At 56.2% G+C, this 24,080-nt stretch overlaps 1 protein-coding gene across 1 annotated transcript; it reads right to left on the reverse strand.

Moving 5' to 3' along the window:
• Window positions 1-1,376: 1,376 nt before the first annotated feature.
• On the reverse strand, window positions 1,377-12,930 carry N4BP3 (NEDD4 binding protein 3). The gene is made up of 5 exons (XM_072840577.1): window positions 12,770-12,930; window positions 7,116-7,466; window positions 6,343-6,873; window positions 5,727-5,981; window positions 1,377-5,612 (listed from the first exon to the last, which is right to left on the reverse strand). Exons 2-5 carry the CDS (start codon window positions 7,434-7,436, stop codon window positions 5,076-5,078), a joined length of 1,644 nt encoding a protein of 547 aa, XP_072696678.1. The 5' UTR covers window positions 7,437-7,466; window positions 12,770-12,930; the 3' UTR covers window positions 1,377-5,075.
• Between the last annotated feature and the right edge of the window lie 11,150 nt (window positions 12,931-24,080).

Below are 24,080 nucleotides of genomic sequence, written 5' to 3' on the forward strand. Positions count from 1 at the left end.
GGGGCAGTGATGGAGCAAGTCCGTATTTTGATTTTAGTGTTGGTTATGGGACTTTCTGCATTTGTCAAAGTTCTAAAAACTCTACTCCACAAAGGAAGCATTTTCTGTATGTAAATTATACCCTAAAAAAGCTGGGGTGGGGGGGAGGCAGGTATACAAGAGATGTACTTAAAAGAGAGAGAGAGAGAAAGAAAGTAAAAAGGTTTGTGGAAGACAAGACAAGCCCTGGTGTGTTCTCCTGAAAATACTGCGTTCCTGGCTTCCCTGAGTGGGCCATGGAAGGCCAGGCTAGGGAAAGATGGACCTTCCCCTGATAGCTGGTGGCATTAGGGTAGCAACAGACACTGCCTGCCCTCTGTGGAACATGGGAGCATCAGGCTTCAGCCCATGGAGTTCAAGTTGCCTACAGGTCCTATCTCTTCCTGCCACCCTCCAAGTGGCACCTGACCAGTCTCCTGCTCCTACTCTGTTCCTGTCCCTCCTAGCAAGGCTTTGGTTCAGGCCAGGAGCAGCTACATTATTTGTAGGCTCAGGAGCAAAATGAAAAATGTGAGGCTCCTTGTTCAAACATCATTAAGAAGTTCAAGATGGCAACAGCAGATGGGGGCACCTGGGTGACTCAGTTCTTTAAAGCGTTTGGCTTCAGCTCAGGGTCTTGGGATGGAGCCCTGCATTGGACTCCCTGCTCAGTGGGGAGTCTGCTTCTCTCTCTCTCTCTCTCTCTCCCTCTGCCCCTCCCCACTGCTCATTCTCTCTCTCAAATAAAATTTTTTTTTAAGATTTTATTTATTTATTCATGAGAGTCAGAGAGAGAGAGGGAGGCAGAGACACAGGCAGAGGGAGAAGCAGGCTCCATGCAGGGAGCCCGACATGGGACTCGATCCGGGGTCCCTAGGATCACACCCTGGGCTGAAGGCTGCACTAAACCACTGAGCCACCCATGCTGCCCTCTCTCAAATAAAATCTAGAAAAACACATGCAAAAAACAAGATGGCAACAGCAGAGCATTGTATCAAGTGTAGGGACCTTCTGAGTGTGGTCCTGAGTGACTGCACAGGTCACACACACATAAAGCTAGTTCTGGCTCTAGTCCTCCCTTTTGGCTACTTGATGGACCCACCCACAACCACAGCAGCGAAGCTGAAGTCCTCCTGTGCCAGCTTAGCAGTCTGTCTAGGGGCTGCCTTGCCTCCCCTCAAACCCTTCTCGAAAGGGCTCTCCCTCAGGACTGCCCCACACCTCCCTGCCTCCTTGGGTTCAAATCCTGGCTGATCCTGAATGCCCTCATCCCACTGCTCCTGAGGAAATCCCCCCACATTCCTTTCCTCAGAGAGGTTTAGCCCCACTAAAGAAAACAATACTCATGACACTAGTCAAAGAGTGGTAAGGAAGACTTTATTCAGAGAGGATAGTGCAGTGGGGGTTTTGTAGTTGGGGGGGGGGGAGAGTGGGTTCAACTCCAAATACAAGGAAAATTCAAATTTATGGTGAAGGAGCAGGTAGGGGGAGGGGGGGCAGTGGATGAAACATTACTAAGAGGATACCTCCAGGGGTCAGGAGGCAGCCCGGCTGAACACACCTCACAGGAGTCTTGCGGAAGGCAGGCCAGCCACCACCTGGGCATGGTGGAAGATGACAGGGTATCTGATGTGGCCGATGGGGGACTCTGGCTAAACTAACTTGGCAGGAATCTTGCTAGATCTGGACTAATCAGGAGGGATACCTTCCAAGGTCAGGAGCAAAGAGAGGTTAGAAGCACTTGACCAAAGTGTGGTCAATTGTTGTCACCCTCCCCCAGATAAACACCCCTCATCACCTGCAGTGAAAAGTGAGCCAGCTTTCCTCTGAATTCCGTGGCACTCATGTCCCACCTTTCGTGACCTATTTCACTCTTGTTTTGTTGCAAGAAATAACACATTCTTCTTTTCTGAATCCAGTATAGAGGACTAAGCCCCACCTACTAGGGTGGTGAGTTACAGTCTGAACTGTCATTGTGGGCCAGGTACCTTCTTTGAAGACAGGCTCCCTAATACCGATCGCCACCACCCCCACCTTCAGTCTCAGAGAAATGTACTTCTCTGTGCTCTGCTGACTTGCTACCGTGGCGGGAAGTGTGTGTATATGTTTGCATTCTTCTCGTCCTGTCACTACCATGGACATATATGTGAGCTATCTCCCTCCTCTACCCACAGGGAAGGGTCATGGGGGCAGGGGCCTTTGCCACTATGGCTTCTTCATCTGAGACCCAGGCCTGGCCCTCAGGGAGGCGTTGTAGTGCCTCACCAGGCAGGGGATGGTGACCGGCTCTGCAGCCACAGTCTGGGCACAGGTGCCTGTGAATGGTGAATTAACACTCAGACCTGGAGACTTCCCCACCTACTCCACTCCACCCCCAGCTCAAACCCATGCCAGTCAGGGAAGGGTCGGGGAAGGGGCTTGACTCGAGTCCCCCAGTGCCTTCTGGGCTGGAGTCAGAGCAGACTCTGAGGGATCAAGACAGAAGACACAGCCCTGCCTGGCAATGCCCACAGCCCAGTGGAGAGAAACCAAAATACCAGCAAATCTATGGGTCTGTGGACACAGGGTGGGGGGGTTCTGGAGAATTAGCCTCGTCTGCTGGAGTGCCTCTGGGCAGCTGGGGAGCTGAGGGACCCACCAGGCAATGGAGGGAGGGGCCACTCTAAAGCAGGAGCCACCGCTGTGGCACCTGTGATCAGCTGGTCCCAGAGCCACCCAGCCTGCTCGGGGACCAGGGAACTGGTTTGCCCAGCAGGGATGAGCTAACAGGATCTGGTTCCCTCTGAGCCACCCCAGCTTCAGCTCCCTTGTGCCCTTCCCCCTGCATCTGGGTCTAGCCCTGGTTTCTGGCACAGCTGCCAAGTTTTGGTACCGCCCACCCACTCCCCGCTGGCTGTACTGGCCGGCCCAGCTCTCTAATTGCTGGGTGGGGAGTTAGGCAGAGATGGTACACTGAAAGGTGGACCCCAGCCACTGTCAAGCATGTGGGCACCTGGCCTGACCAGCTCCAGGTTGTGGGGAGGGAGTGACCCAGGCTTGAGGTCAGCATCTAGCTCTGGGAGGGCCTTCTGGAGGGTGACTGGCCCTGAGGCCTCGGTTTGGAGGGATCTGTGGAACAAATTCCAAGGCCCGTGAGAGATAGGCCTGCCTCACTTGAGTGCTCCCAGTTTCCCTCCCTGGGGCAGATGACCGAGGCTCAGGGTGGTTCTAGATGGGTCTCAGCTAGGTGCAGGGGTCTGTCCTGGCCATAGGCTCTACCCAAGCCTGGCCAGAGCCACAGGGGCTGCGGCTGGCGGGAAGAAATAGAGCAGAAGGAGGAACCAGGAAGCAGCCCTCCTGACCTCCCAACACAGGAGCCCCAAACACACCCCCAGACACACCCACCACCAAGACAGCTCCACACACACCTGCCACTTACATGACCATAAACACACCATCCCCACAGCAGACGATTCACACACCCCATTCTCCACCCTAAAAAAGGTGGGGCACATCAGCTCATACTCCAGAGCCCCGCAGGTACCCCTGCACAGCCACTCTACCAGGATCCACCTGCTGGGGCCCAAGGGGCTGCCAGGCATGCCCTGGGAAGGGGGAATCATGGCTGGAGGGTGCAAACTGGGGTTTCTGCAGAGAGCTGAAGAAACAGCTCAGAGGTTGCTGCTGCCCCGCAGCAACTAGAAGGGGAGACGTCTGTGGGCTGACTCCCTTGGAGCAGGAAGCCTATCTAATTCAACTGTTAGCCCCCATGCACCCAAGGCCTAACAGAAGACAGGAAGTGCTCAATGCCTGGCAGCAGTTACAGCAACACACTCATAAGAACGCTGAACTTTACTGCAAGGAGTGGGGAATAGCCACCTGCCTGCCAGACTGGGTCTGTGCTCCAGGCCACCCATCCAAGAGGGAGCAAAAGCCCAGAGGGGAAACCAGATTGCTGAAAGGTTAAGGGTGGGAGTGGGCTTTAGGGGTCTGAAACCCACGGTCAGGGAGCCTGGTGCAGGGCTGGAGGTGGAGGGCTGCTTCCTCTCAGGACAGAGCTTTTCAGAATACAAATTAGGTCACATCTCACCCCTGCTTAAAAATATCCCTTGGCCTTCCAGTGGCTACAGGGAAATGGCCATGTTCCCCACTGTGGTACAGGCCCTTTACCATGTAACCCATCCACAAGTTTTCTCTGCCTGTCTTCCTGTACCTTCCTGCACCCCTCCCATCGCTGTGGACGGTGGGTACGCCACAGCTAGATGGAGATAGAAGGTGCGTTCTGGGAGGGGCAGGTCCCTGCTGAAGCCTTTGGGTGGCTCCAGGGGAAGCTGTCTTAGGCCAGCCCTAAACCCAGCAGGGTGCTGGGTACCCAGGGCCCAGACTTCCTACCAAGAGAATGTTTCATGTTCTAGCAATGCCTTGGTTGACTTGCCCTTTTGTTTTTCTGGGTTCTCTGGCATTGTTCCTTCTGCAAAATCCCACTGGCACTGAAGAAAAGAATTTCAGCCCACACGGCAGCTAAGGGGCTGTGCAGAGTCAGTACAAGGATCCCTCCACTTCCCAATTTAACACATATGCCCAGCAGCTGCACACACGGGAGCAGAGGGCACACCCTCCCATTGACCGTGACCGTGCAGTAAAGGGCCCCTAACACCAACCATCCGCAGGAACAGGCCCTATGTAGCACCCGTGGCCTTCTTGTAGAAAATGTGGTTTTATTCTCGGGGAGGCCAATGTTCCCATCCCAGCCTCCCCCCCTTCCTGCCTGCCCTTCTGTATCACGGGGCTCTTCATTCCCCAACTTCCTTCTCCCGGCCACATCTACTCCAGAAAGCAGGGCTGGGCCCCACCGAGGTGCCCCTCTGCCAGGAGGTCTTGCCCTGGCTCCTGCTGCTTGGCACCCTATCCAGCCCACTGCACCACTGGACCCCCTCCTCCCGGTGGGCCTCCCCACCCCTGGCCGGCTTCAGCAGCTTCTGCCTCAGAATGGTGTAGGGAAGGAGCCAGCTGCCTCAGGGCGGGCTTGTCCAAGCCATTTTCTGGCGGTGCTTCTGCCACCCGCTCATCCACCGGCCTCAGATCTTGGAGGACTCCAGCCGAGGGCTCCAGGGCGTCGGAGGCTCCCGCAGCGCGCGCAGCTCCTGCTCCAGCGCCTGGTTGCGGCGGTACATGTCCAGGTAGCCTCCCTGGATCTCCCGCTGATAGCGCAGCACGCGCTCCTTCTCCTCCTGCCACGTCCGCCGCTCCCGCTCGAAGCACAGCGCCTGCTCCTGGGCGCGGAGCCGCTCCTGCACCAGCTGGGCCCGCAGCTGCTCGGCGCCCCCGCCACCCCCTCCGGCCTCGGGGCCGCCCGCCTCGGCCAGCAGCCCCCTGCTCTTGCAGTCGTCAGTCTCACAGCCGCCCGGGGCCTCCTCCCGGGGCCCCTGCTCCTGCAGGCTCCGCACCGCCTCCCGCAGCTGGGCCAGCTCTGCGTCCTGGGCCTGCGCCTGGGCCCGGCTGCCCCGCAGCTGCGTCTTCAGGCTGAAGATCTCCGCCAGCTTCTGCGCCAACTCCGCCTGGGCCTCGCGCAGCTGCTGCTTCAGGAGGCTAATCTCCGCTGTCTTCTGGCACACCTGGAGGGGCACCCCGTGGGCAACGCGTGGGTGAGCGGGGAGGCGGAGGGGCTGGCAGAGGGCGCGACGGCAGGCAGCGAGGGGGACACAAGGTTTCCGGGCGCCTGGTCTCACCTCCCATCGGGCTTCCTCCTCGGGTCGCACGCTGGGGTCGGCCTCTGGGAGGGCGCTGGGGGGCCGCGGCTCGGGGCCCAGGCCCTGCTGCGCGCGAAGCTCTTTGCGCAGCCGTCGCTGCTCCTGCTGAGCCATGAAGAGCTGCAGCTGGAGGTTGCGCTCGCTGCGTTCCGCCTTCTGAGCCACCTCATGCAGCCGCTCCACGTATAGACGCTTCAGCTCAGCCAGCCACAGCCGCTGGCGCTCCTCTAGCACCTGCCGAGGGGAAGAGGTGCCTGCCATGCTGGGAGATCCACGCACCGCCCCACCTCCTGGGCACCCACTGCCAGCTGGCTAGCTCCCATAGCTAGACCTCCCCACAACACCCGACGGCAGCTGGAGCTCAAGAGGAAGTGGCCCCAACACACAGGAGTCTCTCTTCCTCCTTTCCACACAACTCCTAGCAAGGGCCATCAGGGACATGACATCCTCATCTCACACGTATGTGTCTGAGTGACTGAATAACCACCTCTACTTTTCTTACTCTCTTGTGGCCAGAGCCACATAGGTGAGCTGGCGGGCGGCCCTCCTGTCCTTCCTGTACCCCAATGCCAAAAGACAGAACAGGTGCCCTTACCTGTGTGAAGGGATTGGCGCTGTCCTCATCACCAAGGCCCCTCTTGAGATCCTCACAGGTGTCGGGCAGCACGGCCACCACCTCCTCGGTGGCGGTGGGACAGGAGAACTCATAGGGTGGTGGTGGCTCAGGCAGGCAGTTCAGCATAGCTAGGGGCCCAGCCTCCTTGGGGACCCGTGAGGCCCGGTCCAGGGAGCCCCCGAGGTGGTTAATATGGCCCAAGGAGGAGCTGAAGGGGCCAGGACCAGTGCCGGGACTGCGGCCAAAGCTGCCCCCGCTGGAGGAGTCAGATAGGCTGGGCTCGGGCTCGGGGCCACCGTCGTCCAGGCTGAGGGCATGCAACAGCTGGGCACGGGCCTGTGCCTGGCTGGCCCGTGGCCCTGGGCTCAGGGGTGGGTGGCAGGCCAGTGTGTGCAGGCTGCCATTACTACGCCACAGCTTCTGACCCTTGTGCGCCGCCAGGCTCTGCATGGACACGAAGCCTTTCCCAGTGCCCGCCACGGGCTTGAACACCGCTGGACGGATGCGGCACTGCCGGGAGGAAAGGGTGGGTTGGAGGCCCTGGGTGGACCTCGGCTCTGCCCTTCGATGCTCCCACAGCCTCCACGATCATCTCGAGGACCCTGGGGTGTATGTCACCGGGACGCAGTGGCCTCTGACTGAGCCTCCGGCCAGCACAGGGTAGGATTTTCACGTCCCAGCCCCATCCCAGCATCCTCGGAGACCCCCCAGCTCCCCATCCCCACCCTCCTAGAGCAGGCTCAGAGACGCACCTTGTCAAAGCGACCGCGCTCGGGCAGCGAGGTCTTGCTGAAGTCACCGGCCCGAGGATGCTCCCGGTAGTAGAGGGTGGTATAGTCGGTAGGCTCGTTCCGAGGGGCCCTCTTGGTGTTCTTGCCGTCCTTCTTAGAGAGGTGCAGGTAGCTGAAGAGTTCACGCTGGCCCAGGCCCTTCCGGAGGAGCCCATCAGGCTGGCGGGAGCTCCGAGACCCGGCGAGTGCTGCCCGCAGCTCTTCAGGGGAGAAGTCCTGCCGTTCCAACAGACTGCCCACGCTGCCCATGGCAATGCCAGCAGGGCCTGGGGCTATGGCCATGAAGTTTCAACAGGGCACCAGCAGCCGCCTCTGGGGATCAGAAGCCTCCATCAGGGGCAGGTGGGCCCTTGCTACCCCACTTTCCTGATGCCCTGAAACCAGGTGCTCGTTCTCTATGTCAGCTCCCTACCTGGCCCAGGCCCAGGAGGCAGATATGGGTCCCAGAAAAAATCCAGAACGGGATTCCTAGGCTGGCAAGAGAAAGGGGGAGAGGCTCCAAAGCCACCAGCCTAATGCTCCAGCTCCAGCTACGGGCCTGATGTGATTGGGGGAAATGGGGATAGGCCTGGAGTAGCAGGATAGGGCTCTCCACAAGACTGAGCCAGCTGAAGCCGCAGGCTCTGACTCTGACCTTGTACACTCTCCTACCAGGCTCCTCACCCCATCTGGGGGGTGGCCTATGACTCCCATTCCTTCTTTTTCTCTGGGGAGGGGAAAAAACCCAGTTCAGGCCTCTTCCTGCAGTGGGTCAGAGTTCCCCTAGGGAAGCACCTGGCATGGGTGGGGTTGGGGGTTGCAGTGGGAGGGATCCAAACAGGAAGGGCCCGAGGGGAGGAAGGATGGTGGGAACAATGGCCAGTTTCCGGAACAGGTGTCCACATAGTCATAGGGGCAGTGGTGGGAGAAGGGGCAGTGGGAGCCCCTGCCCACCCTTGCCTCGGCAGCCACTCCAAAACCCACCACCAGGCAGGGGGTCCCAAATTTTGGCCCAGTGTGTGGCCAATCACATGTTAGGCTCCAGTTTCCAATGTACTCTTATCACTCAGGGATGCTGGGATGATGGGTCCTGTTCAGGGCCTGGCCTGTAGCCAGGGTCAACACAGGTTGCCTGCAGCCAGGTTCAGCTGCTCAGACATGACCTCCTCCCCGGCAGGTGGCCCAGGGACCAGGTTAGGGACCAGCTCCCACCTGTGCTGAGATCATACCCTGAAGGGTGGGGCCTGGCCCCAGTGCCCCACCGGATCCCCTGTCCAGCCCGGAGACCAGCACACAGTAGAGACGCAGACAGGACCTGCCAAATGAGCGAATGCCACCTTCTCTGCCTCCCGCCCCCCAGGCAGCTGCTTCCATCCCAGTACAGACACTCAGCAGGCAAACAGCAGCTGTGTGCCCCCCGCCCATATGCCTCCGGGACACCCACTCCCACTTGAAACAATGGTCGTTAGGAGGGTCCATCTTCCTCCACCATTTCCAGGTTTTGTGTTTGTGGAAGACAAAGCTCTCCGGGAGTGGCAGGCAGGGGAGGCATGGCCCTGCTCCCCACCCGTACCCGGTGGCCAGCTGAGGGCCTCTGAGGAGGTCACAGGGCACTCACGTTCAGGGGAACTCATCCAGTTAAGGAATCACAGGTGCTGGCCACCTCTAGCGACATAGCCCTGTGTAGCGGTCTCACTGAGTCCCGTGATATAGCTGTCATCCCTCTTTTAAGGTTAAGGGCTCTGGGGCTCCCAAAGATGAAGTAGCTTCATCCAAGGTCACAGAACTGGTTGTAATGAGACACCTGTGATCTCAGCAGGATGACTGTTGAATTTTTTTTTTAAGATTTTATTTATTCATTCACGAGAGAGACAGAAAGAGAGAGAAGCAGAGAGATAGGCAGAGGGAGAAGCCGGCTCCATGCAGGGAGCCCAATGTGGGACTCGATTCCGGGACTCCAGGATCACGCCCCAGGCCCAAGGCAGGCGCCAAACTGCTAAGCCACCCAGGGATCCCTGACTGTTGAATGTTGAGCAGGGACGGGAGGGCAGGACGGCACCCACAGCCCAGAGAGTTAGAATCGAAGTATCCTGCTTCCCAGTCAGATACCTCCTTACCACGACAAGTGCACCCCGTGACAGACACCACTGTGTCTCAGGGAGGTGGACAGCCAAGAACCCGGTCTCCAGCCCTGTCCTCACAGTCTCTCCACAGGGACCCAACACTATCACTTCTCCCTTTGCCATGCCTCGTTGCCCCATCTCTGAAGTGGGGAAGACCACCCGCCCTGCCTTCCTTTTGGGGTTCCATTACAGAGACACTGGGGGTGGAAGGTCTCAAGGGCCAGAAACCAAGTGCAAGCATGGGGGTGGGCATGGTGGCAGGGGTGTCAAATAAGTCCACTTCACCCCAAACACACACCACCGCACTTCCCCCGGGGCAGATCCTGGCTTCCTGTCTCCAGGAGAGATAATGGGCACCCTGTTCCCCACAAGGGGTCTCAGGTCCCAGGGGAGAGCCCTTGAACTAGGCAGAGTCAGCTATGGGCCACAGGAGTGCACAAACCGCACACAAACCGCAGTCTGGTCAGTGAACAGCACAGCAGCTCCTGAGTTAGAGGACGTAGCACGGGCGGTCACATCCAATAGCACACACAGTCACGCACAAGGTCACCCTCATGGCGCCAAGCACCCTCTGGGACACACACACATGACACGCGAATGCTCTAGCACTACTCTAGCTCAGAGATCCAGTTGTCCTCCCCATACCCCAAGCTAGATGCAAAGGTGTGTGTGTGTGTGTGTGTGTGTGTGTGTGTGTGGTGAAGGGCTTCTCTCCCCGTGTGACCTAAGCAATTAAAAACAGCTGTGGAGCTGGAGAAAGGGGACACAGACAGCCCCTTCCTTTTGTCTTCCTCCGAGGCCTTTGCCCTCCACCCCTCCTAGGTAACTTCTCTGGCTGTATTATCATATCAGCTATCCCAGAGGGGCTGGGGCCTCCAGGCTTCCAGGAGGCTCCACCCTGCCTAGGTCTCAGTCTGGGGACAGTCCCTATTCCTAAAAGGGTCCATCCCTCCACCCCCCAATGCACACATTCCTTCCCCGTTGCTTAGAGGCCAAGGGACTGGCCTGGTGAGGCCAGGGCAGCTATGCAGACTGGGCTGGAGAGGATCTGGTGGGGGAGGAGGGAGGGAGAGACAGCAAGTGCCTTGTAGCCCCACTGGGAAGATCACAGGGCGAAAAGCAAGGCCTCCTCCAAATGCCTCCAAGGGCTCCCCTGCCCAGAGCTCAGTACATGCCGTGGGGCTCAGAGTTCTACGCAGGGTTGACACCACCCCCTCCTCCACCACCACCACCACCACCACCACCACCACCACCACCACCACCATTACCACCACCACCACCACCACCACCACCATCACCACCATGCTGGCTAGGTTTGGGCTGGGCCCCAGCTGGCCCCCTGTTCCCAACCCCAGGTCCCAAGACTAGCCAGCAGCACTGAAAGCCCTGGACATAGAGGGGCATCTCTTCCGGGATCAACCCAGAGACAGGAACACAAAGCTTGGAAACCACCCTGGCCATGAAAAGAGAGAGGACACACAGAGAAGCATCCCAGCATCTGTTAGTTGGCCTGATGCTGGGCTTACCACAGCCTCGCAACACGTATACAGGTGGAGAATACTGACATGCTCCACTTCAGAGAGGACACTGAGGCCCAGGAGCTAAAAGCACGTGCCTGAGGTCACCTTCAGCCACATTGGAGAATGTATACAGGCTCCCCAGGTTTAGAAGCCCACCCTGACCCTGCCATGAACCTCCTCTAGGCTGACAGGCACATCCAGAGCCAAGTGGGCAGGGAGCTCCCAGTCAAACCCTGGCTGTGGTTGGCGCCTCCAGAGCCCAGGCCCCGGGGAGGGTCCCACCACCTGCTGGGGGATCAGCTTTTATTGAAGGGAGTGTCTGCAGCTGCTCCTGAGGAATTGGACTGGAATGTCCCAGCTCCAAGAGGGCCAGTGGGTGAGGGGTGCCCAGGGCAGCGACGGGAGAGGCTGAAACCCCCCAGTTCCACAGTGACACCTGAAGAGGCAGAGCCCAGCATCTTAACTCCATCGGAGTGAGTGTTAGTATCATTGTGGAGTCACGTAGAGGTATATGCCACTCTAGTTTCTCTGAATCCTTGTATTTCGTCATCTGAGCTCATCTCTGCAATAGCCTAGTGTGTGTGTAGGGGGGGGGGGGGCAAGCAAGGAAACTGAGGCCCAGAAGCCAGATGGCCAAGATCCCACAATGATGAACAATTCCGATTCCCTGGGCAATGTCCTCTTCTCTATGGTTGTCCCAGCTAGGGGTCACCAGCAGCCCTCCAATGGCCACACACTACTGTGTATGTGCATCTGCCCAGCTCACCACACTTGTTTTTCCCAAGGGCATCTGCAACCAGGTAGGTTTGGACCCCAGTCCCCTCAGCATGGAATTCCTCCTGCTTGTGCCTGGGTCAAAGAGAAATAGTGGAAGCACTGCTGTTTGAGGACTCAGCCCTGGAAGCTGCTAGTGCTAGAGGCAGTGGCGCGAGCAGACTGGCCGCATTCATTCACAGTCTCGCACATACACACCCACACTCAGCCAGCCAGCAGAGGAGCCCTGCCCAGGAGGGCCCTGGGAGGAGGCTGATCACTGGGCGCAGGATGGCCCCCTGCCTCGGCTCCCTTCTTGGCTGGGCAGGGAGAGGGCATGGGAGCCCAGATTGCGGGTCTGCCAGGCTAAGCCCCAGGTGCAAAGGAGAGCCCCAATCTGCACGGGGGGGGGGGGGGGGGGCGGCGCTGGGTGCAGGGTGGGAGGTGACAGGTCCCAGCCCAGTCCTCTTTCCCGACACAGCCAGGGACCTGTTGTCCGCGCGGCCTGGCCCCAGTCCGGCCCTCCCTTCAGCCAAAGGCTCTGGCCAGACAGCGATGGTGCTCCGGCTGCCAAGAGCTGGTAGTGTCCCCAAAGGTCGGGATCGCCGGCAGCTGCCGCCCTTCCAGGGCAGGAGGCTGGAGCAGGAAGGGGATACCTCGGAGACGGCGGGAGAGGGGTCTCGTGGGGAAGGCGGAGGAGCAGACGATATTGGCAACCTCACGGAATTGCCCCCCTGGGAAGATTGTGGCGGAGGCGTGGGCTCCCCAGAACTGCGGGAGGTCCGCAAACGACCTGGGGGGCGGGAGGGGCATCTCTGGCCGCCCTTCCCTGGGGCCCGCCCGGAGCGGCCGAGCCAGGGGCGCTTGAAGCCCAGGTCAGGCTCCCGCGCCAAGGACGCGTGCCCCACCCCAGCCACCGGAGGGGTCCGGGGCGCCGCTCCAAGACGGCGCCTTTGCAGGGGCTGCTGAGAGCGGCATAACCCGCCGCCTCCCCTCCGGAGGGGCGTCGCGGTGGGTCCCCGACCCCGCGCCCCGGCGCTTCAGTATCTGGAAGCGGGGGGCACCTGGGCGCACACCGCCCCCCACCCCCGCCCACTTCTCAGACGGGCACCTCGCCGGCGAAGGGCTGCGGCTCGGCCAAGGTCGCCGGGAAAGCGAGACCTCGGCGGCCGGCCCCACCCCCGAGCCCAGTCCCCCGGCCCCCGGCCCCCGGCCCCCGGCCCCGGCGGGTCGCACTCACCATGCTGGCGCCGCTCCGCGCTCCTCGCGCGCTGCGGGTCCCCCGCGCGGCTCCGAACCCTCCCTCCGAGCCCCGGCTCCCGGCGGGATCGCGAGGCGGCCGGAGCGGCCGGGCGGCAGACGCCGGGAAAACGCGGCCGGGCGGGCGGACGCTGGAGCCGGATTGGCGAGGGAGGGACGCGCTCCGCGGCGCTCGCTCGCCTGCCCCAGAGGCGGAGGGAAAACCCGGCCTGACTCACCGGCGCGCCGCCAGCCCCGAGCCCGGCCGGGCCCCCGGATGTGGGGGGCGGGGACGGGGGGCAACCCCCGCCCACCGCCCGCCGACCTGAGCCCCGCCCGGGCTCGCAGCGCCAGCCCCGCCGCCGCGCCGCCCCGCGCCCCGCGCCCCGCGCCCCGCGCCCGAGCCGCCCGGTCCCTCTGCCGGCTGCGCGCCTCGCGGACCTCCGGCGGGTCCGCAGCCCCCCGCGCCGCAGCGTCCCCGGAGGGCGCCCGGCCCGCCCCGCTCCTCCTCCTGCTGGCCTCGCCCGCCCTCTCGGCTTCCAGAACTCGGCAGCTCCCGGAGAGGAGCCTTCCGTCCATCACCTCCCAGATCCTCGCCGCCTCCTCTTAGGTAAGCATGATTGCCCCTTCCGAGGTGCGGCGAGGCAGGACCCGAGACCTGGAGACATTCACCGAGGTCTCTGCCTCCTTAGCGACTGAATTAGGCGCTGAGCTTGCTTTCTTTTCTTTTCTTTTCTTTTCTTTTCTTTTCTTTTCTTTTCTTTTCTTTTCTTTTCCTTCTTTTCTTTTTTTCTTTTCTAAGTTTTTTGCCGTTCAAGCCTTCAAGGGGCAGCAAATTCAGATGCCTTCAGGGGCCAGACAAATAATGTGAGTCAAACGGATGAAAGACAAGGCAGGAGTTGGAGACGCAGATGGACACCTAAAGGTGTCCGGATTCAAACAAGTAAAAACGGGGACCCAGACAAGTGTTGGTACTCGGAGGTTCACAGCAGGACTCGTCACAGTCGCCAGAGGTGGGTCACGGGATCCCAAGAGCCCATCCACTGATGAATGGGTATGCACACTGTGCTGTATTAGTACCATGGAATATTATGCAGCCGGGAAAAAGAGTAAAGTGCATGTACAGCCTACATGAGCCGCCAACAAAATGAGGCTAAGTGAAATAAACCAGACGCGAAAGGCCCTCCTGTGGTTAAGATTCCACTCACAGGAGGTAGGTAAATCCATAGAGACACACAGCAGATTAGTGCCAGAGGCTGTAGGGAGAAACACAGGAGCCACTGCTTCATGGACATAGTTTCCTTTGGGGATGAGGAAATGTTTTGGAATCAGAGAGAGGTAGTGGTTGCACAACGTTGTGAATGTCCTAAATGCCTCTGAGCTGTACACCTGAAAATGGTTAATGTTATGTTGTGTGAATTTTACCACAACAAAGAAAAAGTTGTGTCACCTGTGGATCAGACTGGTTTGGAATCCCTTGTCTTCTGTGCTGTCCTAACCTCTTTAAGTGCCAGACTTAGGGGGCTCATCTCTAAGAAAACGCACTACTGTTCTGGATGTTAGCCCTCGAGGAGCCCCCCCATCCCACCCCCCAGGCTGGTAGGGTTACTCTTTAGGACAGATGAAGGTTTGGCACAAAGACGCGCTTTACCTTTTGGGGGGGGACCCAAGGAAGAGCCTCACTGGAGAGATGGGTTTTGCAGTGGCACTTGAAGGATGGGAAGCATTTCCATGGTAGAAGGTGTCCATCATGGTCAGGAACATGCAAGCTTAACAAGCAAGTTAGAGATAGGTGCCCAGGGTTCGGCAGGGGGGGTGGCGCCTGGGTGGCTTAGTCCGTTAAGTGGCCACCTCTTGATATCAGCTCAGGTCATGATCTCAGGGTCCTGGGATGGAGCCCCACATCATTGGGCTTGCTGCTCAGCGCTCAGTGGCGATTCTGTTTGTCTCCCTCTCCCTTTGCCCCTCCTCCTACTCATGCTCTCTCTCAAATAAATAAATCGATCTTAAAAAAAAAAGATAAAGAACTAGGCGACGGGAGCCTCTGAGGTATTGAGAGAGAGAGGTGTGAGGACCAAGCTGGACTTCAGGGTGTGTACTCAAGCCCTCTGAGGAGGTCAAGGCAGGGAGGCTGCGTGTAGGGATCTCAGGGAACAGAGACAGAGACATAGGGAGGCAGGGGCAGTGGGGAGAGGAAGAGATAGAGGAGTTCATGAGATAGTTTAAAGAATTGTCGGGATCCCTGGGTGGCGCAGCGGTTTGGCGCCTGTCTTTGGCCCAGGGCGCGATCCTGGAGACCCGGGATCGAATCCCACGTCGGGCTCCCGGTGCATGGAGCCTGCTTCTCCCTCTGCCTGTGTCTCTACTTCTCTCTCTCTCTGTGACTATCATAATTTAAAAAAAAAATAAAATCTTTAAAAAAAAAAAAAAGAATTGTCATGTCTTGGCAAGAAATTACATGGGGGGGTGTCAAAGATAAGTTCTGGTGAAAACTCTGATTCAGCCCTACCCTTTTCTGTTGTTACAAACATCGGCAATTTATCCAAGATCTTCTGACCCCCATCCCCAACCCCCATCAAACGTTTTTTTTTCCTGCACCTCTAGGTTGCTAGAGGAAGGTGGGAGGGGAAGGGTGTTCAGTAGTTTGGAATGTCCCAACAGGAGGGAGAGAAACCAGAAGATACCCTGGAGCCTAGAGATGTCAAACACAGAGAGGGCAGGGGGGAAGGGCAGGAGGGTCCTGGCTGAATGGAATCCCAAGAAGGTGGCCCCACAGCAGAGAAGAGCAGTGGCAGAGCAGAGGTCTCTGGAGCCTTGGCAGCTCTGCAGGCAGCTGGAGCCACTTGGAGGATGTGGGCTGGGTGCTGAGTGCTGAGTGGAGGGGACAGGAGCAGGAGTAGAGAGCAGCCTGGCTCTATCCCTCTAGCTAGAGGGTCAGAGAGACAGAACTGTCCACGCCCCCTCCAGCCTGGACTAGGCTGTCTGTCCCCTACCTCCTATATAGGCTCTGGGCTCTGGGCTGCTAATAGCAGTCCTCCTTCCCTGCCACCACCAGCACCCCTCCCTGGAAATTGGAAAGCTGGCCTGGCACATGCTTCTTCCTGCTTGGCTTCTCTGAGCCCTTTGACTTTGTTCTGATCACCCAGTTGGGGAGTGCAGGGCCAGGGGACCAGCTGCCCCAAGGAAGAGGCAGCTTTGGTGCCAATCCAGCCTTGCCTCCTTGTCCACCTCCACAAGCCCTGTGCCCTGTGCCCTCATGCCCTCCTGTGCAGACTCACAAGCACAAACCTTAGGGCATAAACCAGAGCATTACAGTGAACCCTTGGGTCCCTTCAGTCCAACCACCTCTGTTGGAAAAAGTCCCCCAAAACGCACATTGGAGCTTGTTACTGGCAGAGCTGGGCCCAGGAGCTGGGGTTCTTGCCTCCTAGACCAGGGCTGGCAGTATTAAGCAACAATGCCCAGATGCCAAGGGGTGAGGCCCCAAGGGCACCAGGCCAGGGAAAGGAAAGCAGACTTATTGGCTGCAGCCCATTTCCTGAATCGGCCGGCCTTGGACCACTTACTTTATCTCTGCACACCTCCGGTTACTCATCTCACAGAAGGGGCTCGTGTGAAATAATGCCTATAAAACACCCAGAACAGTGCCTGGCAGATGGTAGGCATCTGCAAATGTTAGTCTGTCTTGCTCCCTTCTGATGGGAAAAGGAAGAGTTGTCAGAAGGGCAGAATGCTTCCTGGGGCCTGTCCTGAAGTGTCGGCCCGTACCTGGCACGCGCTTGTGGTGCCTCGGGTCTGTCTCCCTGGGCTGGGGAGGATGTGCTCCTTGCTGCCTGAGACTGGCCAGGACTCTCCAATCCCGGAGCCGCTTATGGAGACTAGGAATCGCCCCTCCTTTCCAGCTGCCACCTCTGGCCTCATTGCCTTTCTCCTTGACTGTTGCATCAGTTGTACTGGGGCTCCCAGCTGTCACCCACTTTGCCCCAGAGGGTGCATTCCAGCCCACGAATTCTGTCCCCGGTCTCCCCTGCTTGAGTGGTGGCATTCCAGCTCCAGGACTGGGCCTGCACCTCTACTCTGCCTCAGTGTCCTCATCTGTAAGTGCTGGTCGGGGGAGAATTCATTAAAGGCACCTATTGTGTCCCTCCTCCCACCCCCCCATTCCGCCGTCACTGTGGCAACACTTGTCACAGTGCCGCATTTGTGGATCATGTGTCTTTCCCCTTTAGGAGACAGCAAGACCTGGACACACTGCGACTAGCCCCCACTCTATGTCCAGGACACCCCCCACCCCAGGGCCTCCTCCAGGACCTGACAGTTGGTTGTGTTCAACCCCAACACACCATCTGCAAAAAAGCCACTTTCTGGCTTCTTTCTAACTAGGAGAAGGAAGAAGAAAGGCAGGCCTGGGTCTAATCCCAGGTCTGTAACTTCCCAGTGACCTCTCTGAGCCTCAGTTTCTTTGTGTATAAGCAGGCAGAGTCGCCTTGAGGGTGCCAGGGCAGCGCCCTGAAGGGAGGACTTGGCAGCAGCGAGTCCCCCGCCTGCCTTTCACTCCTTGCTTTCCCTCGTCCTATCTTGTCCCCTGGGCCAGGCCCCAGCCCAAGGGAGGAGGGGAGAGAGCTGGGTATGCCTGGAGAGGTGGCCTGAGCATCTTGGCCTGCAGCCAGCAGGCTAGCAGGTGACTCCTGGTGCCCATCCCAGCTGATGGCCGCTCCTCCAGGAGAGCTGTGTCCCAGCAGGGCATTGCGGCTGTCAGGGTCAAGGCAGTCAAACCCAGTGCAGCAGCCCCGATACCATACCCAGGGAGTCGTGCCACACACCCTGCGGCGAAAGTGGACTTCTGGGACCTGGACTGCCCTCCCTGAGTCACCCGTGCCAGGGGAGGAGGCTTTATTCAGCCCCACTGCCCGCCCTCCCCGGTGACCAGGGCAGCCCCAGGCTGCAGGTTAGGGTGGAAGCTGAGAGCTGCCAGGGCTTGCTCAGGTGCCTGCCCTGGGGCGGAGAACTCAGACCTGCAAGAGCCAGCCAGGACTGCAGTGCCAGCGCCGCCCGGAAGTCTAGGCTGCCCAACTGGCCCCCTGGCTGGTCACCAGAAACCTGGCCCACCTCCCAGCCAGGCCTGAGCCCCCAGGCCAGGCCACCACCCGGATGTTAACAGAGTACCTTGCTCTGGAGCTTGAGAGACCTGGCCTCCAATCCCTAAGGAAAAGGGATTTAGGGGTGGGATGGGGTGGGTTGGAGGGTGGGGGGAGTATTGAGAGAAGTCTAGGGAAGTCACTGTGAAATCATATATCGACAAGATGAACATATTGTAGAAATCAGTTGCACGATGGTGTGAATGTGGTCAACACCACCGAACTGCACGCATACAAATGGTTAAGATGGTAAATTGCGTGTTACATGTATTTTACCACAATTTAGAAAATTGACGAAGGAAGGAGAAAATGTCAAGTCACCACATGGTACACCTGAAACTAACGTAACATTGTGTGTCAGCTACACTTAAAAAACAAAAGAAAACACTGAAAGGCACTGGTGGCAGGTGGGTGATTTCCTTTTGAGCAAGGCTTCACCTAGATGACTTTTAAAGCTTCATTACAGAAATTTCCAGATACACACAAAGGTGGAAAGAAGAGAACGAAAACCCTCCCAGGTACTCATCACCCGCTTTAGGATTTTATTCATCTTTATATGAATCCTCCCCTCCCACCCTGCCCCAGGTTACTTGAAAGCAAATTCTGGACATTATGATATTTCATCTGTTGGTATTTCAGTGGAGAAAAATATTTTAAATTGTAATTGAGACTTCTTTTAGGGTGTGTGGTTGCCCAGGTACGATGGCCAGAAACAAAGCTGAAGGGTGCAGGCACCTTGGGATCTGCCAGGTGGGGTGACCTACAGGCAAGCCTCTCTGCTATGCCCTCCACCAGCACAAGAGCCACCTGTCCACTGACACTGGTCTCCCGAGAGCCCAGCTCCCCTCAAGGAAAGGCCTGGAGGAGTGATCTTGGGGTCACCTGTAGGACCCCTGCCTATGTGGAGAAATTAGCTGATATGCCAGTATACATGGTTTCAGTGCTGAGAGAGGGATGTTTTCCTTGGAGTATGGGAGCCACAGCCCTGAGTGATTAGATCCTGGGCTGGTGGGGGGTGTCTTAGGCACCTGGCCGCCCGCCCACTACCTTACTTACCTTTCCACCCAGGGGCCCCTCACCCACCCTTCCATCTACCCACATCTAGCCAGTCAGCCAAGTCGGGGCATAGCCCTCGCTGCCCTGGGCCCTGGTACATGAAGCGTCTAAGACCTTGAAGTCTGAAAGTCAGCACTCTCTCCCCTGCGTCTTCTGCTGAGGCAGAGGTTTTCCCGGGCCCCTGCTCTCCTGCTTCCTCAGCCCACTGAGTAGATGTGCGCAACACAGCCCGCCTGTCTGGCTTCCATCCCCAACCCACAGCAGGCCTGACTCCCAGAGCCATGTATCTGAACCCGGCCCCACCCAGGGGAGCCAGACAGGCTTACACACACCCTCACCAGCCTGGCACTGCCACGCCCCCACCCCACCCTCCAACCAAACCTACCTGGGAAGCTCCCCTCCTACCTGCTCTGCCACCTCCAAGATCCAGGCCACATACAGACCCTCATGCCTTTGGCAAGGTCCTCCAGGCATGTGTCCCTCATGCCCTTGGCAGGTCCAGTGGCAGGATGAACCCAGGATTGTGTGTTCATGAGAGACACAGAGAGAGAGAGGCAGAGACATAGAGGGAGAAGCAGGCTCCATGCAGGGAGCCTGATGTGGGACTCGATCCCGGAACCCCAGGATCGCACCCTGGGCTGAAGGCAGGTGCTAAACCGCTGAGCCACCCAGGGATCCTCCCTGTACCAGCTTCTTAAACCCTGCATACTGCAGCAGCCCCAGGGAAGCTTGCCAGGCAGATGGGGGCAAAGACTACCAATCATCCCTGGGCTGATTCCCCTGCATGAGCAGGTGGGAAGGTCCCACAGACCCCTGAACAGCTTGTTGCAGGTTGATCCTCTGGGAAGCAGACACTAAGATGGGGTTTGGAGCTTAAGAGTCTCTTGGCAGGACCATCTGTGGAAGGGGAGGAAGCAGGATTGGGCAGAGGGCATCACTTGGCAGCACAGTCCCCAGTGGTTCTGTTTTATTTGCAAATAGTTGTAGATGTAGAGAAAAGTGAAAATGAGTAGAGTTCGCTGATATCCTTGACTCAGCTTCCCCCTGTGTTAACATCCTACTTAACCATAGCACAGTGATGACAGTGGAGAGGTTAGTGGCAGTCCAGTACTATAAACAGCAGGCTGCTTTGGGATTCAACCAGCTTTCCCACTAATGCCCTTTCCTGGTTCAGGATCCAGCTGTGCACTGCACTCTATTTATTACTGCTCTTTCATACAGCTAGATCGACCCACCTATGTACCATGTTTGTTTGTTTGTTTGTTTGTTTTTTTAAGATTTTATTTATTCACTCATGAGAGACACAGAGAGAGAGAGAGGTAGAGAAGCAGGCTCCATGCAGGAAGCCTGATGTGGGACTCGATCCCGGGTCTCCAGGATCACACCCTGGGCTGAAGGCGGCACTAAACTGCTGAGCCACCTGGGCTGCCCTTTTCCATGGTTTTTGACCTTCCTTCCTTCCTTCCTGTGTCCATGATCTTCCTTCTCAGATCATTTTCTGTCTCTTCGCAAAAACAGGCTTCAGATTCCTGTAATGTGTAGTGGTGCACTGGTGGCCCAGTCTCCCAGTTTTTGTCTGGTAATGCTGTTACAGTGTTTCTTCTTGAAAGATAGCTTCTCTGAGTATAGAATTCTAAGTTGGCATTAATTTTCTTTTAGTACATGGAAGCTCTGATTGACCATCTGTTGCCTTCCATTTTGCCTGCCCCTCCCTGCCGAGGAATGAGATGTGGTTCAGTTGTGTGAATCAGTCAGGTTTTGCTAGAGTATGCTGCAGTAACAAACATCCCCCTGCATCCCTTGGCTTGCAGTGACAAAGGTTTAATTTTACCTCACTTTTTGCTCTGTGGTGGTCAGCTGCAGCTCCTATCTGGGACATGCTGGTCTCCTGGCAGAGGGAGAAGAGCAATGGCAAAATCATGTGCTGGCTCCTAAAGCTTTTTCTGAGAAGTGATAGCAGGTGTTGCTTATCCTTAGATGTCATTACCCTTGCATGTCACTGGCCAAAGCCTGACATCACAGGGTGGAAAAAGCTTCCTGCAGGAATTGGTGGCAAATCGTTGGGAACAAAGATGCTATCTATCATGTTCTCTGTGGCTCCTTCATTTTTAAAAAAAGGTTTATTTATTTATTTATTTAGAGAGAGAGAGAGTGCTCAATTACAAGCAGTTGGAGGGGCAGAGAGAGCAGGAGAGAGAATCCTAGCAGACTCCACACTGAGCATGGAGCCCGACACAAAGCTTGATCACATGACCCCAAGATCATGACCTGAGCCAAAATCAAGAGTCGGAAGCTCAACTGAATGAGCCACCCAGGCACACCTTCAGTGGCTCCTTTAAAGAGTTTTGGATCCCTTAGGGTCCACTCAGGAAAACAAACCATTCTAGTTTTTCAAACAAAGGGGATATAATACACAAAGTGGATTGTTTACACAGCTTTGGGAAGACCAAAAGAACAAAAGAGGGTGCTGAGATTAGTCCAGTTTACAGTTTTCACCTGTGGGCCTGGGAGAATAAGAGGGAAGAGGTAGGGTTAGCATGTAGGGTCTTGGAGGAGGATCCCCTTGTGGGGACCCCCAGAAGAGGGGTCCTGATAGCTTGCTCTATTTTGTACAAGGGGATATGGCGTAGCTGGTTCTGGGAGTGTGGAAAGGAGCTGGAGATGCCTGAATTGAAGCCTATAGGAAGTAGAGACAGGAGGAATCCCCTTCTTCACCTGCTAATCTCACTTTAGTGCCTCCCACTGGGAGAACAAAACAGGAAGTCAGCAGGCAAGAGGGTCTGGGAAATGTAGTTTGCAGACCCTAGCTCCAGCATCAGGGAACAGATTGTAGCTGTGACCTGAGAGACAGGAGGTAACCGGCACTGTTATCTATTGTTTTCCTCCGGGTGTTTTTACTGTTCTCTTTCTCTTGAATTTTCTACATTTTCACTATAATGGGTCAAGGTGTGGATTTCTTTTTAGGTATTCTGCTTGGGATCCATTTCAGTTCTTATATCTATAGATTGGTATCTTCCATCCATTCTGGAAAATTTTCAACCAACATCTTTCAAATGTTGTCTCTGCACCTAACTCTGGGAAATGAACAAGGGGTAATGGAAGGGGAGGTGGGCAGGGGGTTGGGGTGACTGGGTGATGGGCACTGAGGGGGGCACTTGGCAGGATGAGCACTGGGTATTATGCTATATGTTGGCAAACTGAACTCCAATAAAAAATTTTTTTAAAAAAACGTTGTCTGTTCTGGTCTCTTTCTCTCTCTTCTTCTGGGACTGCAATTAGACATATGTGAGCATCTCACTGTAACTTCCATATTTGTAAACTTTTCTTCTGTATTTTCCATCCTTTTTTCTCTCTCCATACTTCTTTCTGGATTGTTTCTTCTGACCAGCCGTCCAGTTCGGTAATTCATTCTTCAGCTGTCAAATCTGCTGTTAAACAGTCCATTGAGTTTATAGTTTTAGTTTTTAGTTTCAGTTTATTCCTTTTTTCACATGTGCTATATAATTTTATAGAGTTTCCTGCTCCCTCCTGGAAGTTTCAATTTTGGTATTTAATTTCTTGAGCATAGTAGGTGTAATTTGTTTCACAGTCTGGAATTCTCCCGTTTCTATTTCTGTCGACTGTTATTTCTGATGGTTTTAGTTCAAGGAATCTTACTTCCTCGTGTGTCTGGTTGTTTTTGTACATTGAATATTACAGTTGTGATATTATTTGTAGAAATAATTTGCAGTGGGTGATGTTTGTCATTTGCCAAAGCGAATTTGCTGTTATTGTTTTTTGCCAGATGCCTGAAGGGATTAGGAAACTGAGATCATGTTAGTTCATACTTAGGGCATGATGTTGCCCCAGGATGACTCAGAGCTGGACTGCAATTCAGGGAAGGGCCAGTTTACTTTCAGTTCACCTTTAATTCTAGGGTGCAGTCCTTTGGGGCTTAACCCAATGTAGGGTTTATTGGGACCCTAACTTTGGCAGGCCCCTGACCCCTTTTTTTAAGATTTTATTTAAAAAAAATTTTTTTTAAAGATTTTATTTATTTATTCATTCATGAGAGACACAGAGGGAGAGAGGCAGTGACACAGGCAGAGGGAGAAGTCTCCTCACAGGGAGCCAGACCCGGGACTCAATCCCAGGACCCCAGGATCACGGCCTGAGCCAAAGGTAAATGCTCAACCGCTGAGCCACCCAGGTGTCTCAAGATTTTTTTTTAAATTTATTTATGATAGTCACACACACAGAGAGAGAGAGAGAGAGAGAGAGAGAGGCAGAGACACAAGCAGGCTCCATGCACCAGGAGCCCGACGTGGGATTCGATCCCAGGTCTCCAGGATCGCGCCCTGGGCCAAAGGCAGGCGCCAAACCGCTGCGCCACCCAGGGATCCCTCAAGATTTTAAGTTATCTCTACACCCAACATCGGACTTAAACTCAGAACCCTGAGATCAAGAGTCACGTGGTCTACCGACGGAGCCAGCCAGGTGCCTTATCCTGACTCTGATTTTTGTTGCCAGCTGCACAAAGCCACAAGAAGTGAGCTTGGCCTCCCATCCACCTTCTTTCCAATTGGTAAAAGCTTCTAGGGCAATTGCAGCCTCAAGTACTGGGGTCACCTGTCTGAAATCTTATCCTCTCCTGGACCTCAGCACAGCAATTCCTCTCTTGTTAATCTTGGCCATGAATAACCCAGTGGGTCATGGTCCCAACATCAAAGACAGGTGTTTGAGAGGAAGAACAATTTGGTAAGAGAAAATCAACAGTTTGGCTTTGGGCCTCTATATTTGATGAGGCTTTGGGATATCTAAGTGAGAAGGTTCTGTGGGAAGTTGCATATTTGTGTCTGAAGCTCAGGCAATTCTATAAAATTGCTGAGTCTTCAACAGTTGGGCATTTTTATCCTGTGGTTTCCTTGAATGGAAATATCTTGATTAGAATTTTTTATTAAAAAAAAAAAAAGAGGGATCCCTGGGTGGCGCAGCGGTTTGGCGCCTGCCTTTGGCCCAGGGCGCGATCCTGGAGACCCGGGATCGAATCCCACGTCGGGCTCCTGGTGCGTGGAGCCTGCTTCTCCATCTGCCTGTGTCTCTGCCTCTCTCTCTTTCTCTCTGTGTGACTATCATAAA

Source organism: Canis lupus, chromosome 10 (genome assembly GCF_048164855.1).
Source record: "Canis lupus baileyi chromosome 10, mCanLup2.hap1, whole genome shotgun sequence".
NCBI lineage: Eukaryota > Metazoa > Chordata > Mammalia > Carnivora > Canidae > Canis > Canis lupus.